At 42.0% G+C, this 14,560-nt stretch overlaps 1 protein-coding gene across 5 annotated transcripts in view; it reads right to left on the reverse strand.

Moving 5' to 3' along the window:
• Nucleotides 1–14,560, reverse strand: part of TEX11 (testis expressed 11) — a 47,704-nt gene that overhangs the window by 27,536 nt on the left and 5,608 nt on the right. For 2 of the 5 annotated variants that reach the window (XM_083722786.1, XM_083722784.1), the window contains exons 4-14: nucleotides 13,759–13,843; nucleotides 12,624–12,703; nucleotides 6,478–6,558; nucleotides 6,254–6,373; nucleotides 5,908–5,988; nucleotides 5,654–5,739; nucleotides 3,835–3,892; nucleotides 3,619–3,714; nucleotides 1,841–1,922; nucleotides 1,266–1,344; nucleotides 608–759 (exon numbers count right to left, since the gene is read on the reverse strand). In XM_083722786.1, the coding sequence (XP_083578912.1) occupies nucleotides 608–759; nucleotides 1,266–1,344; nucleotides 1,841–1,922; nucleotides 3,619–3,714; nucleotides 3,835–3,892; nucleotides 5,654–5,739; nucleotides 5,908–5,988; nucleotides 6,254–6,373; nucleotides 6,478–6,558; nucleotides 12,624–12,703; nucleotides 13,759–13,843 (1,000 nt within the window). The remainder of the gene's footprint in view (nucleotides 1–607; nucleotides 760–1,265; nucleotides 1,345–1,840; nucleotides 1,923–3,618; nucleotides 3,715–3,834; nucleotides 3,893–5,653; nucleotides 5,740–5,907; nucleotides 5,989–6,253; nucleotides 6,374–6,477; nucleotides 6,559–12,623; nucleotides 12,704–13,758; nucleotides 13,844–14,560) is intronic. The other 3 variants (XM_083722785.1, XM_083722787.1, XM_083722788.1) reach the window with 3 other exon arrangements.

The raw sequence follows: 14,560 nt of genomic DNA on the forward strand, positions 1-14,560 counted from the left end.
TTCCTGACAGGACAGCCAGGGAAGAGGAGGACGACAGCATTTACAGTGGAAAAGTGGGTCAGGGATTCAAAACCACCTTCCTCTGCCCCACTTTCCCCACAAACCCACCAGCTTACATTTGTCTAGAAGCCTAGGTCATTGTTAATAACTGGGCAGAGACAGAAACTAACTGGCCTTAACTGTTATCATATGGAGCTGCTGAAATTGATTTGTGGGCTCCCAGTTCCCGAAGTTCCTATATCTTGAACTGGAATGGCATGTGGGATGGCAAAAAGGAAGTTGCTGCCTGGGGGCTGCAACAAGGGGAAGGGGACCATTACTGAGCCTGAAGCCCCTTAAGGACCACCTGATCCCTTATACTCCTCTTCAGTCACTGAAATCCTCTGATGGGACACTTCTGGGGGTTGGCCTTCATCAGGGACTGAGCGTTTAGTGTGCAGGCCCTGCCCTGTAAAACTCCCTGCCAGTAGATGTTTGGCAGAAACCACCCCTTGCCTTCTCTCAGATACCTCTTAAAAAGTGCCCCTTTTAGACAGGCCTGACCAATATGATTTTTTCTTTTTACTGAGTTACCACCAAGGAGCATCAAAAGAAAACTGGCACAGACCTGCAATAACACCTTCAATTATATTTTGGGCAAGCGACTCATTCATTGTCTGTATCAGGAGTTCAATCTGAAGAAGACTGATTTTGCCAAAATCCGGGAATCCTTTAAACCTCTCAGCAAGTGAGTCCAAAAAGTCTAGTGTGATGGTCTGCCTAGATATGCAAAGAACATGCAAACAGGTTGGGCATATGGACTGCCAGTCACTGGCAACAAGAAAGGCAGGTAGCATTCATGAATTGAGTTTCCAATAGCAAAAGAACCTAGATTCCTATCCACCCACATTGCCCTCTAAAGGGAAAAAAATTCAGTCACTCTCTGATGCTCTCATACCAAAAGCTTCATGAAACACTGCCATCCTGACAACCGACCATTTAGAACTGCATACACCAAATGTATGTACACCTGCAATAATACTAATTGCAGGCCTCAATCTGCTCACCCAAACAGACCTCCAAAACGGTTTGAGCACCTAAATGTGCCCAGATGAAAGAGCCATTGCCCCTTTATTTTCTCATCATTCCCAATACTCCTGTAATTTTTCTCTTAAGGAATTCTACCATGACAAGCCATGTCATAATTTGAGTTCCTTTGTCTTCCTTAGCGTCTATTCTGCTTGATGAAAAACTACTACTGGTCAGGATCCCTTAGACAGCTGTACCTCTCATGCTCCAGAAGCAGTTTTGCTACATCCACAAAAAAATCTAGGGTGAACCCATGACGCAGAAGTTCATCAATAGCTGGAGAGGGAAGGAAGTGGCAAGGTTAGTGTGTCACTGAAAGCAAAGGGTGGAGAGGAAGATAAAATCAGACAAACAGAAACATCAATACTGTTCAGGTTTTGATTTCCAAGTGCTAATCACAGAATCCAGATAGACAGGATTGTAGCTGATTTGATTAACTTGGGTGGGGTCTCAGAAAATACTGAATGTGCATAGTATAAAAACAAATATCCCTCCAAATCTATGCTAATGGCACTGACGAAGGAAAATATTCACTTAGGTGAATATGGACTGAGAGTGCAAGCACCTGTACTGTAAACAGCCATTTTTCTACTTTGCAGTTCATACTCTTTGTTAAAAACAGAAGAGGCTCATCAACTAAAACACCGTGCAGTATAAAATGAAGTTGCCTCTGTTGCCATTGATTAAACAGTCCTGGCACTTTCCCTCACAACTCAACCTTCCTTTACAGGCATGATGCCACATGTGACTTATTTTGAACCAGGGATGGTACCTGCGCCAAGTTCTGCCTCTGGCACATCACCTTTCAGGAGAATCCTAATTTTCAAGAACAAACCAGCTGGATGCAAATCCTCCTGTAAATCAAGAAATCAAGACATTATTTTGACAGCCAAACTATTCTTCACCATATTCAGGATATTTTTAACTGGCTGCTGTCAGAGCTTAGCTTATTCATAACTCTGAAAGAATGTCAAGGCCCTCTCATCAGCACTCCCCAAAATATATATTCTAAATAATCTCCTAGAATAATTTTAAACATCCTTAGCAACAAGTCAGCCAGCATTGCGATTATAATTTCTCATCCCAGAGCCTCAAAACTATATTCTTTATTTTTTTCAGAATTCTTATATGGAGAGTGGGAGAGGAGAAATTGCCTCTTTACTGTCTCCAATATCCCGTCTTCTTCTGAGATAGCAGAGACCCCAGGAGTATCAGCTGCCCGTGACACCAAAGATCGTTTAAAGGGGTGAAGGAGGATGCTGTTCGCTCTCTGCATTCACACCATACATTAAAAACACCTGACTTCCCCCAAAAATCCTGGGAACTGAAGTTTACCCCTACAAAGTTATAGTTCCCAGCACCCTTTGGGGGAAGTTATGTGCTTTAAATGTATGGTGTGCAAACACATCTGCTCTTTTGTAAACAAAACAAATAAACTCCATACTTCCCCACACCACTCCCACGCTGGCATTGGCCACAATCAGATAGACCATGGGTAGGCAAACTAAGGCCCTGGGGCTACATCTGGCCCATTCACCTTCTCAATCCAGCCCATGGATGGTCCGGAAATCATTGCGTTTTTACATGAGTAGAATGTCCTTTTATTTAAAATGCACCTCTGGCTTATTTGTGGGGCATAGAAATTCGTTCATTCCCCCCCCCCAAAAAAAAATATAGTCCGGCCCCCCCACAAGGTCTGAGGGACAGTGGACTGGCCCCCTGCTAAAAAAGTTTGCTGACCCCTGAGATAGATGAACTAAGAAGGAGCAAAGAAGGATGGAAGCCACTCCCTCACTCTGCCGCTACAAGGGGAAGAGGGTATAAAAGGGAAAGACTCCTTTGCCCCTGGACGGGGCAATAATAGCAGGTAAATTACTCTTCCAATCACATTATGCAGCTCTTGCTTTGAGAGTAGGAATTGGTACTACACTGCTAATAAAGCTGCTGCACAGAGCAGCCCTGAATTCTCATGTCTCTATGTGAAACAGCAAATGGCCTCACACTTTGTAAGGCAACCCTGAATTCTCCATTCCATGTAAGAAGTCTTAAATGTCTGGCAACTGTGCACAACCTTCATGGAAAATCAGATGCATTGTGTCAAAATCACTGCATAACCCTATGTTCCTGCTAAAATCATACAGCCATAATGGTTCAATATAACATAACTCTTAGGGTCAGTGACAAAATTTTCATTAAGATCAAACAATGTTCACAATGCAGTATACAAGCTTTCAAGTTACAGAGGACTCTTCTGCAGACCAAAAGTTCAAGATTACCCAGGAGGGGAGTTAATGGAAAAACGAATGCTTCCAAATATAAGTTTAATGGTGAACCCTTGTTTGCAGGTTGTTTGAGTCATAAGATGAAGATAGAACAAAAATTTGTTTCAGACTGAAATGTAGAGTTTAGTGATAAAAGCAAAGAGGCTTGGGAGAAAGCTCCACTGACTGCAGCACTTAACTCTCAGCAGAAACGAATCCAATCCATATGCTTAGAGCACAAGCAAATCACTCAATCCCATGTCTTTCAAACAGCTGTTTGCTCCCTCACCTCATTAGCCATGGTGACAGCTACAAGAGCTTTGTGTTCATGACCTCTTATGCCCGAATCCAGATAGACATTACTTAGTAACCGCAGTACTTTAGCCTACAATTAAAAATAAATGAATATATAAGCTCAAAAGGCTGGCATAAATGAATCAGTTCCAACCCCAAAGGAAAAAGGATTCCTCCATTGGGCTACATGTGTTTTACAAAGATTTCTCACCTGCATTGCTTTTCCATTGGAGTATTTCCTATCCATCTTTCCAATTTCATAACTCTGGCTGTTGAAAAGGGGGAAACCGACAACAGACTAGCTGATTATTCATAGCATAGAAAAGACCCACTTGGCTATATTCACAGGAAATAGCATACTGTGTAAGAATAACTATATCCAGTCCAAGGTACCAATTTTTCTCTTATTGTTTTACATGCAATGTTCCACAGTGAAGAAATTATACTGTAGATTATCCACTGCAAAGATGGTGAAGGCAGTGGAGTGTCATTTACTAATCACCTGAAGATTCCCCAATGCTCTGAATGGTAGGTGGTCCTCCTCTCCATGGAGGGCTCTTCAGTCATAGACCCATCTCCCCAATTTTGCTATCTGCTCCATCTTAAAAGTCCTCCATGAAATTTTAGTTGAAAGAAAAATCCAGGGCCCATGCATGAATAATCAGCTCACATGAAACTGTTCAAGTCTTATTTCAAATAGCAAATTTGAAGCTGGCTGTCTACTCATAAATGAATATTGTCAGGAATAAGTGTCCTAGCCTGTCCCTGCCATCTCAAGGGACAAGTTAGAGCCTATGTCAGCAAACGTACCAGCAAATAAGCAACCTAGTCAGCTGCTTAAAATACAACATGAATTATATTTTGGGACAAGATGGGATTCAAGATTGTTCACCTCTTCCTCTACCAGAAATAAATTTATGATGGAGCTTTTCTGTGAACACTGTTTACTTTAAAAGATGTACAGTGGAACCTCATGTTACGGACAGGATCCATTCCAGGTTCCACACAGAACTGCCGCAAGCCGAAATGCCGCGTCTGCGCATGCATGCGGCACAATTTAGCGCTTCTGCACATGTGTGAGCGACAAAACCTGGAAGTAACCCACTCTGGTACTTCAGGGTTGCCACGGGATGCAACATGAAAACACGTAACCTGAAGCAGATGCAACATGAAGTGTGACTGTACTGGTGCAATCCCCTGTTCACTGGCCATGACAGGTCATGGGTTCCTCAACTTTGGTCTAATGTCTGCTTCCTTTAAGAAAAAAGCAGCTTTGGGAGGGTTCAATCTGGAATGTAGCAGCAGAGGGAAAGAGTTGCTGTACCCTCTCGGGTCACTGCTTCTCTTCATCAAACCACCCAAGCTGCTGTCTCCACCTTCCAAATGCATGCTAACTTCCCTTGGAAAAATGCTCTCACAAGACTACATTTTCTGCAATTGCAAACAACTTTTTAAGCCACTAGATGGTGCCAAACGACACAATTCAAACCAACACTTGTTTGCCTTTGGTATATCCGAGACAGGACATTTTATCTCTATAGCCTAGAAAAAACAAAACAAAAAAAATGCCTGTTTGTTCTTTTTTGGGAGGAAAGGGCAGCATATGCTATCAGCAGGTACCTTCTATTGTAACATTTTAATGCTTGCGGAAACCATTTCTCTTCAGTCAGGCTTATGCAGGTGGTTCAGAAGGCATCTTTCAATAAAAATTTATGATGTTAAGATTTAAATGGGTTTTAAGTGGTACCTCAGGTTACAGGCGCTTCAGGTTACAGGCGCTTCAGGGTTACAGACTCCGCTAACCCAGAAACAGTACCTCGGGTTAAGAACTTTGCTTCAGGATAAGAACAGGAATCGCGCGGCAGCAGCAATGGGAGGCCCCATTCAGCTTAAGAACGGACCTCCAGAGCAAATTAAGTTCTTAACCTGAGGTACCACTGTAAATCGCTCCAATTATTTAATCAATAGTGGTACATAAATATTTTTTATAAATATATACTGAATAAACAAAAGACTACTCATGAAATTACCAGAGCCAAAAGGAGCTCTCTTCATATCTCTTCTGTGTGTATCCTTCCACACCAAAGTTATAGCACAGGCGGGAGAGGTAACAGGTCTGCAAATATATGAAACAAATGTTTATCAAGTACTGCTGTGTTAAAAGGCCAAGATGTGTGTGGAATAGTTGAAACATTTCCCCTAATTTTCAGTGAAGCACCAATGCAACAGAATAGAGTACAAATGCATTAAAAACTATTATAAAGACAGTCTCATGGCTACTCACCTTTTGTGGCAGGCTCATCAGGATCTTTTTGCACTGAAGAACACATGTGACTGCTTTCTGATGATTTCCTTCAGCAACAGCCTGAGAAAGCAAAAGAACAGGCCAGTAAACTGCTACGTTGTGCCACAGGTCAATTTTAAATTGATGTTTCAAAATTCTAGAAAGCTATGTTTGTATTGGAAACACGTTCACAGAAAGAGTGTGTCAAGTTCTATGAATTAAAAATGTTGGAAGCCACTGAACTGCAGAAAGCACATCATATGAACAATACGAATGAAGACAACACTCATTACATTGCCATAGCACTACCACAGCAGCTTGGCATTTATTTTTTGCACCAACGTACCGATTCAGCCTGGAAAGAGATAATTTTGAACATGCCCTTCTCTATATCAGATTTGTGTTCACAAATATCAGTCTCTCTAGGACTCCTCTTTTTCAGCAGAGCATACAGTTGTTTCAGACTCTGCAAAATGAAGCAGGTAATATGCTTAAAAACAACCAACAAACCATGGTATTTGCTAAAAACACACCAAAAAAACATTATTGCACAGGAAGGCAAAAACTTACATCCAAAGCAATCTCAAAAAATTCATTGGCAAGATCAGATTTTCCAACATTCGAATAGCCTTTCCCAGTCTTTGTAGCCATCTGGATCATAAAATAAATTCATAAGTTTAAAACAAAACATGGACATTGGCCTCTATGGAATCCTACAAAACCAGTACATATTTTCAATAGAATAACAGAATCGAGAGACCTTTACAACAGTTTGGCTGGTTTAAATTAGAGATCGTGATCCTGACTTATGGCTTTTTGAGCTGAGACCAAGAATCAAACCTGCACGCTCACCCATCATGCATAGCCTCATGCCTCTGTGCACCTGCTTAAGTGCAACTGCCACATCCTTCCCGGACAGCAATGCTGGGAGTGAGAAGGACTGCATTCTGAAATCATGGAGCATCGCTGCCATCCAGCGCTAGACAATGTTGAGCTAGATGGACCACTGGTCTGGCAGTGCAGGGCAACGTTTCTGGTATCTTGCCAGGCTCTAACCTGACTCAGGACGATTCAACCTCTTAAAAAGACCCAGACTTCCCAGGAGGAAAGAGCAGCCCAACTCCAGAACTGGTCCAAAAGGCCTCAATATCCATGGAGACACCTCACCAGGCCTTTCTCCAAAGGCTGTCCTGGAAGGACCGACAGGAAGGTTCCCTGACTCATATGCTTCTCAGTCTGAATCACCTCCCAGCTCCAGACAGCATGCCAGGAAGGTCAGGTGGCCACTCAGTAAAGGACCCCCTACGTGGAAACTCAGAGGAACATAGCAGCTCATGAGCCATGGGGTCCTTGGCAATAAAGGGCTGCTCAAGAGCAGAATTAAATGCACTTGATCCTGGATGGAGTTTGAGAGACCAGACTATGCAAGTTCTCAGTTGATGACCAGCAGCTGCTGAAGCAACACACATCTTTCAGCTCCCAGACTTTTCTAACCTGACTTCTTTGCTCTACCTCTTGACGGACCTCTAAACCTATGTGTGATGACTCAAGTCTTCTGTACTGCACTCAGTTATGGACATTGGTTTATGACCTTTTGACGTTTGCTTCTCCTGGGCTTCCTGTTTTGGAGGCTCCTCTGGCTCTTGACAAGTGCTGTTGTTTTGGATCCCAGCCTGTGGCTAATCTTGTTGCACGCAACTACCCTACCCAGTGCTCAGGACCTGGGACTTCAATTTGGATGGAGGACTACTGCAATTTATTTATACCAAACTAGGGAAGTGGTGCAGTACTGGTCTACTAATCAGGACATGAAGGCACACCCGTTTCATATCCTAGAAAGTAAGCCAGGAATAAACCAATTCCCCATTTTGGGTGTACAGTGGTGCCTCGCAAGACGAAATTAATTCGTTCCGCAAGTCTTTTCGTCTTGCGAGTTTTTCGTCTTGCGAAGCACGGTTTCCCATAGGAATGCATTAAAAATCAATTAATGCGTTCCTATGGAAACCGCCTTCAGACCAGGTCCGGGGACAGTCTGTCCCCTGACCTCTTCTGAAGGCCGGCGGGGGGGCGAAAGTCTTTGCTTCCCCCCCCCCCCGCCTTCCCGGGACAGCGGAGACTTCTCCGCTGTCCCGGGGCGATCTTAAAATGCTGGCAGGTGGCAGCGAAGCCTTCGCTGCCGTCTCCCAGCATTTTAAAAGCCCCTGGGACAGCGGAGACTTCTCCGCTGTCCCGGGGCGATCTTAAAGTCTCCGCTGTCCCGGAGCGATTTTAAAATGCTGGCAGGCGGCAGTGAAGCCTTCGCTGCCGCCCGCCAGCATTTTAAAATCGCCCCGGGATTTAAAAGCCCCCGGGAAGGCAGGCAGGGGGGACAAAGACTTTTGCCCCCCCCCCGCCCGCCTTCAGAAGAGGTCCAGGACCTCTTCTGAAGGCGGGCGGGGGGCAAAAGTCTTTGCTCCCCCCCGCCTGCCTTCAAAAGCCATCCGGGATATCTCCCTTTTAAATGTGGATTACAAAATATTTGCAGATGTATTGGCAAGCAGACTTAAAAGAGTTTTAAATGAAGTAATTCATAAAGACCAGGCAGGCTTTCTCCCAGGCAGACACATGTTTGCTAACACAAGGAACATCATTGACATCTTGGAACTTTTGCAAACAAACATAAATACAAAAGCAGTGTTAATTTTTATAGATGCGGAGAAGGCCTTTGATAATATCTCTTGGAAATTTATGAAGGGAAACTTAAAAGAAATGGGAGTGGGACGGGGTTTTGAGAATGGGATTGATGCAATATATTCAGAACAAAAGGCTAAATTGATAGTTAACAATGTGGTTACAGAAGAGTTTAAAATTGAAAAAGGAACACGACAAGGCTGCCCGATTTCCCCTCTGCTATTTATATCGGTTCTGGAGGTGCTCTTGAACATGATTAGAGGGGACCGGTTGGTGGAAGGGATTCAGGTCGGAGCGAAACAATATAAACTTAAAGCTTTTGCAGATGACCTAGTTTTGACTTTGCAGGAGCCAGAATCTAGTACAAAAAGAGTATTGCAACTGATACAAGACTTTGGTCGGGTAGCGGGATTTAAATTAAATAAACAGAAAACCAAGGTGTTGGGGAAAAAATTGACAGATACAGAGTCAGAACGGTTTCAGAGAGAAACAGAACTAACTGTGGTCAAAAAAGTAAAGTACCTAGGGGTAAACATTACAGCAAAAAATCTGAGTCTATTTAAGGATAACTATGAAAAATGTTGGTCTGAAATTAAGAGAGATTTGGACAGTTGGACAAAATTGAAGCTTTCTTTGCTAGGCCGAATTGCTGCTATTAAGATGAATGTATTGCCAAAAATGTTGTTTTTGTTTCAAACACTACAGATTGTGGACAAAACGGAGTGCTTCCGGAAGTGGCAGAGAGATATCTCTAAATTTGTCTGGCAGGGCAAAAAGCCCAGAATTAAGTATAAGATATTAACTGATGCGAAAGAAAGAGGGGGCTTTGCCCTGCCAGACTTAAAGTTGTACTATGAAGCCGCAGCTTTCTGCTGGCTAAAAGACTGGCTACTTCTCGAAGACACTGATGTACTGGACCTGGAAGGTTTTAATAATGCTTTTGGTTGGCATGCATACTTATGGTATGATAAGGTTAAGAGCAATAAGGCCTTTAAGAACCATATTGTCAGGAAAGCAGTGTTTAATGTCTGGACAAAATACAAAGACTTATTGGAAAACAAAACTCCAAGATGGCTTTCACCTCTGGAAGCTAAGGCCCGAAAAAGACCCAATATGGAGGCCAAATGGCCAAAATATTGGGAAATATTAGAAAAAGATGGAGACAATTGGAAATTGCAGAGTTTGGAGAAAATGAAGGATAAAGTGTGAGACTGGTTACATTATGCTCAGATTAAAGAAGTCTTTAAAAACGACAAAAAGCTAGGGTTCCAGGTGGAGAAATCGAAGTTGGAAACAGAACTGTTAGAACCAAAGACTAAGGTACTTTCAAGAATGTATAACTTGCTGTTAAAATGGAACACACAAGATGAAATGGTTAAATCAGCTATGATAAAGTGGGCACAGGACATTGGGTATAATATTATGTTCGAGGACTGGGAAAGGTTGTGGACCACTGGGTTGAACTTCACTGCATGTAATGCTTTGAAGGAAAATGTAATGAAAATGATATATAGATGGTACATGACCCCAGTTAAACTTGCTAAGATATACCATTTGTCTGATAATAAATGTTGGAAATGTAAAGAAAATGAAGGAACATTCTTTCACCTCTGGTGGACCTGCCCTAGGGTGAAAGCCTTCTGGGAAATGATATATAATGAGCTGAAAAAGGTATTTAAGTATACCTTCACTAAGAAACCAGAGGCCTTCCTTTTGGGCATTGTCGGCCAGAAGGTGCTAAAGAGGGACCGAACATTTTTCATGTACGCAACAACGGCAGCAAGGATACTTATCGCTAAGAATTGGAAAACTCAAGATCTACCCACGCTGGAAGAATGGCAGATGCAACTGATGGACTATATGGAACTAGCTGAGATGACTGGCAGAATCTGAGACCTGGGAGAGGAGAGGGCCGAAGAAGATTGGAAGAAATTCAAGACTTATTTAAAAAAACATTGTAATTTGGTTGAATGTTAAGAAAGGATGCTAGATCATAAATAATTGTGCACCACTAAATTAGATGGAATTAAGAGGATAAGTAAGTTTGAGGAAAATTTATAAATCTATTGGAGAACTAACAGATTACATTTAAATGAACCTGACACAAGACTGTAAACAAGATGATAAATTGCGGGCAAGAATTGACAACGATGCAAATGGGAGCGGGAGGTGTGAGGGAGTCCAAAGATGTTAAGAAAGTATGTTATGATATATGTTAATCTGTTTCTTTATTTTTGCATTTTTATTCAAAAATCTTAATAAAATATTTATAAAAAAAAAAAAGCCATCCGGGATAGCGGGAAGCGCTTCCCTGCTATCCCGGACTGCTTTTAAAATGCTGGCGGTGGGGAGCAAAGCCTTTCGGCCTCCGCCGGCCTTCCTGGACCTCTTCTGAAGGCCGGAGGGGGGGGGGCTTTGCTCCCCACCACTAGCATTTAAAAGAGGTCCCCGGAGATTTCCCTATGGGCTTTCTTCTTGCGAAGCAAGCCCATAGGGAAATTCGTTTTGCGAAGCGCCTCCAAAATGGAAAACCCTTTCGTCTTGCGGGTTTTCCGTCTTGCGAGGCATTCGTCTTGCGGGGCACCACTGTAGTTCATTAACCATGTTAATAAAACTGATTGTTAAATGTGAGGCAGACCCTACCTGACATTCTGCTTCATAAAAAACTGCAAACAGCAAATACTTTAGAATTATTATAAAATATAGTGGCACCTTGGTTTACAACCTTAACCCGTTCCGGAAGTCCAGTCTTAAACCAAAGTGGACTTAAACCAAGGTGTGCTTTTCCATAGAAAGTAACAGAAAATGGTTTAATGAAAAGCAACCCCTAAAACAGCAACTCAATACAGTGATACCTTGAGTTAAGTAGTTAAGTGTGCGCCACCCAAAACAGAAGTGCAGCCACAAACGGAGTTCGTTCAGAATCCAAAAAAACCACACAACCTGGAGCACTCATTTCCAGGTTGTAATTAGTTGTAATCCAAAATGGTCGTATACTAGGCTGTTCGTAAACTGAGATACCACTGTAAAGGTAAAGGTAAAGGGACCCCTGACCGTTAGGTCCAGTCGTGGCCGACTCTGGGGTTGCGGCGCTCATCTCGCTTTATTGGCCAAGGGAGCTGCATACAGCTTCCAGGTCATGTGGCCAGCATGACGAAGCCGCTTCTGGCGAACCAGAGCAGCGCACGGAAACGCCGTTTACTTCCGGGGCAGTACCTATTTATCTACTTGCACTTTGACGTGCTTTTGAACTGCTGGGTTGGCAGGAGCAGGGACCGAGCAACGGGAGCTCACCCCGTTGCGGGGATTGGAACTGCCAACCTTCTGAATGGCAAGCCCTAGGCTCTGTGGTTTAACCTACAGCGCCACCCACGTCCCTGAGATACCACTGTACCTGCATTTAAATATTTGAAACGAAACAACCAGGTATAAACAAGTGTGGATCCTGGCACTGGCAGAAAAAACTTACTGAACAATTAAGAATAAACAGAAATGATTTTGAAGATGACTTTTGCAGCACAGGGCTTTGGATTAAATTACATATATTAGTAAGCAAAGAGGAAGGATCTCAATGACAGGAATTAATGGCTCCTTATGGACGGATACCTTGGTATAAGATGTTAAAGAAATAAAACTCCACTGGACTCCAGAGAGCTATTCAACTGGACTGGAGATTCAGATACCAATTGTTCCATAGTTCCATAGTTATGGAACAATACAGACAGTAAAACAATTGCATACATTATAAACAGAAGTGAAATACAAAACATCTAACCAACATTTTGGTACGTCATTTGAGTCATTAATTATTATTACTGTTTAATCATTGCAAACGTTTTCTAAATAATGGATACGATATTTTCCCAGGCAAATTCAAAGAAACTTTGAAACCCATTTCTTTGTGTCTAGCACCCTCTTAAGATCCATGTAGCACCAACTGAAATCTATCAGTATAAGAAAAAAAGGCAACAGTTGCAACTTTATAGGCTATTTAGTTTTTCAACATTTTGGGAAGCTGAATCAAACTGTTATTTAGTTGCAATTACCAAAATCTGCCTCTGCACTTTCTGCTCAGAAGGATCATCTCCTTCAGAGGACTTCATCAGTTTGCAGGCCACGTGGAGCACTGTAAAACAATATGCACATGCTTAAACACCAGACATATGTTATCTATTGCTGTCAACACCACTAAGTACACTAAACATGGAAGAGGTCAGCATATTTCCTTGCAAGTAGGGGATGGGGAAGAAATTTGATTCTGTTTGCACTTAAACATAGCCACACTTCAAAATCTGCACTTCTCTGAACTTTCTAATGCAATTATGCAACCAAGTAAAGTGTAACAAAAATGCATATACTGGGGTAAAATGCACATAAGCATGCATATACTGGGGCAAAAAAAAAAAGATACAAAAATGCATATATGGGGTAAATTGTGTCACAAAAATGTGAACATCTGGCAAAATTGCATACAAGAATGTTTATATTAGGAGAAACTCTAAGCTAGGGACGTCCAACTCCCAAGAGACTGTGATCTACTCACAGAATAAAAAACTGGCAGTGATATACCCATTGTCATAAAAAGACTGGCAGTGATCTACCCAAAGTTGTTGAGCTTTCTTTAAGAAGCCAAATTTGTGGAGCTTTTTTAGGAAAGGCAAAGTTGGGGGCTTTTGGGGGCGTTTTTGTAAGGAGATCGCTGAGGGCCAGAGATCAACCAGGATCTACCAGGAACACCAGTAGATCACAATCTACCTGTTGGACATGCCAGCTCTAAGCCTAAGAATCTGATGATTTGAAGGCTTTTAAAAAAAGGTATTCATGAACTGATGTGGAAATAAGCAGAGCTGAACTTAAAACTGGAAAAATAATACACAGAGACCTGAGGCTGTCAGATTTGCACATCCTTACTAGCCAGTGAGACATGCTTCTTTCAGTACACCAGTCACCCTGTCCTAATTTAGGTCAGTCTCTAGGTGGCAATTAAAGAATAATAATCATAAAGTGTGCTTTCATTTAAAAATACAAAACCAGGCAGTGGTACCCATAGCAAGTCTGGAGTCCTTGTCATTTGCAGTACCCCTTCCCCCTTTTGAGACTTATACAAATTTCAAAGTAACAGGAAATATTTTACTCTTTTCAGTAAATGCTGAGTGTTTATGGCAGAGATGTCATACATACACTGAACTTTCTGCACATCAGCCATAACACAGTTTTTATTTCTTGCCGTGGTCCAATTCCATAAACTGAGTGCAGTTTCTTCAACCTATGGAGGTGGAAATTGAAGCCTGTCAAAATCCATACAAGCCGTTTGAAATGTTTTCTAGGAAAAGCATCCCAATTATCAGAGCTGTACAATCCTCCTGGAAACTGGAAAAAGGAGGAATGGGAGCTTGTCACACTGTTAAGCACATTATGGTATCCTTTTCCATACAAAGATTTGAGATGACAATGTAAGTGAATAAAAAAAAGAAGACACCATATGTTCTCCCTTCCGATAATCGCTCTTGATTATCACTTCTGTCACACACATGAACATACAAGCTGTGTCACATCAAGATATTTTATCAGCCACAAACACATTCTACCCTAAAGAATATTGCATAACATGGACTCATGCATAAGGTTGGAACGAACGGAGAGGATTTGCTGAATTAATAATTAGAAATTGGAATACAGAAAGGGGAGGTATGAGGAGGTCGGGGAAGTAAGTTATAAGAAAATAAGGGATTGAAATTATACTTGCTTTTGTTTGTGTTCTGTTTGTATCATTGTTTTTCTTTTATATAATTTTTGAAACTTCAATAAATATCTTTTTTTAAAAAAAAACACATAAGGTTGGAACGAACTTTTCAAGGATATTTAGATCCCCAAGAGCCCACAACTAGGTAACTGCCCCTTCTGAGGTAACCTGAATGGGAACTTTTTTGTTTTGGTGCCCTATTTATAGAATGCTTTCTTCAGAGAGACCCTTTAGGAAACA

This window comes from Podarcis gaigeae (assembly GCF_964106915.1).
Source record: "Podarcis gaigeae genome assembly, chromosome: Z".
NCBI classification, from domain to species: domain Eukaryota; kingdom Metazoa; phylum Chordata; class Lepidosauria; order Squamata; family Lacertidae; genus Podarcis; species Podarcis gaigeae.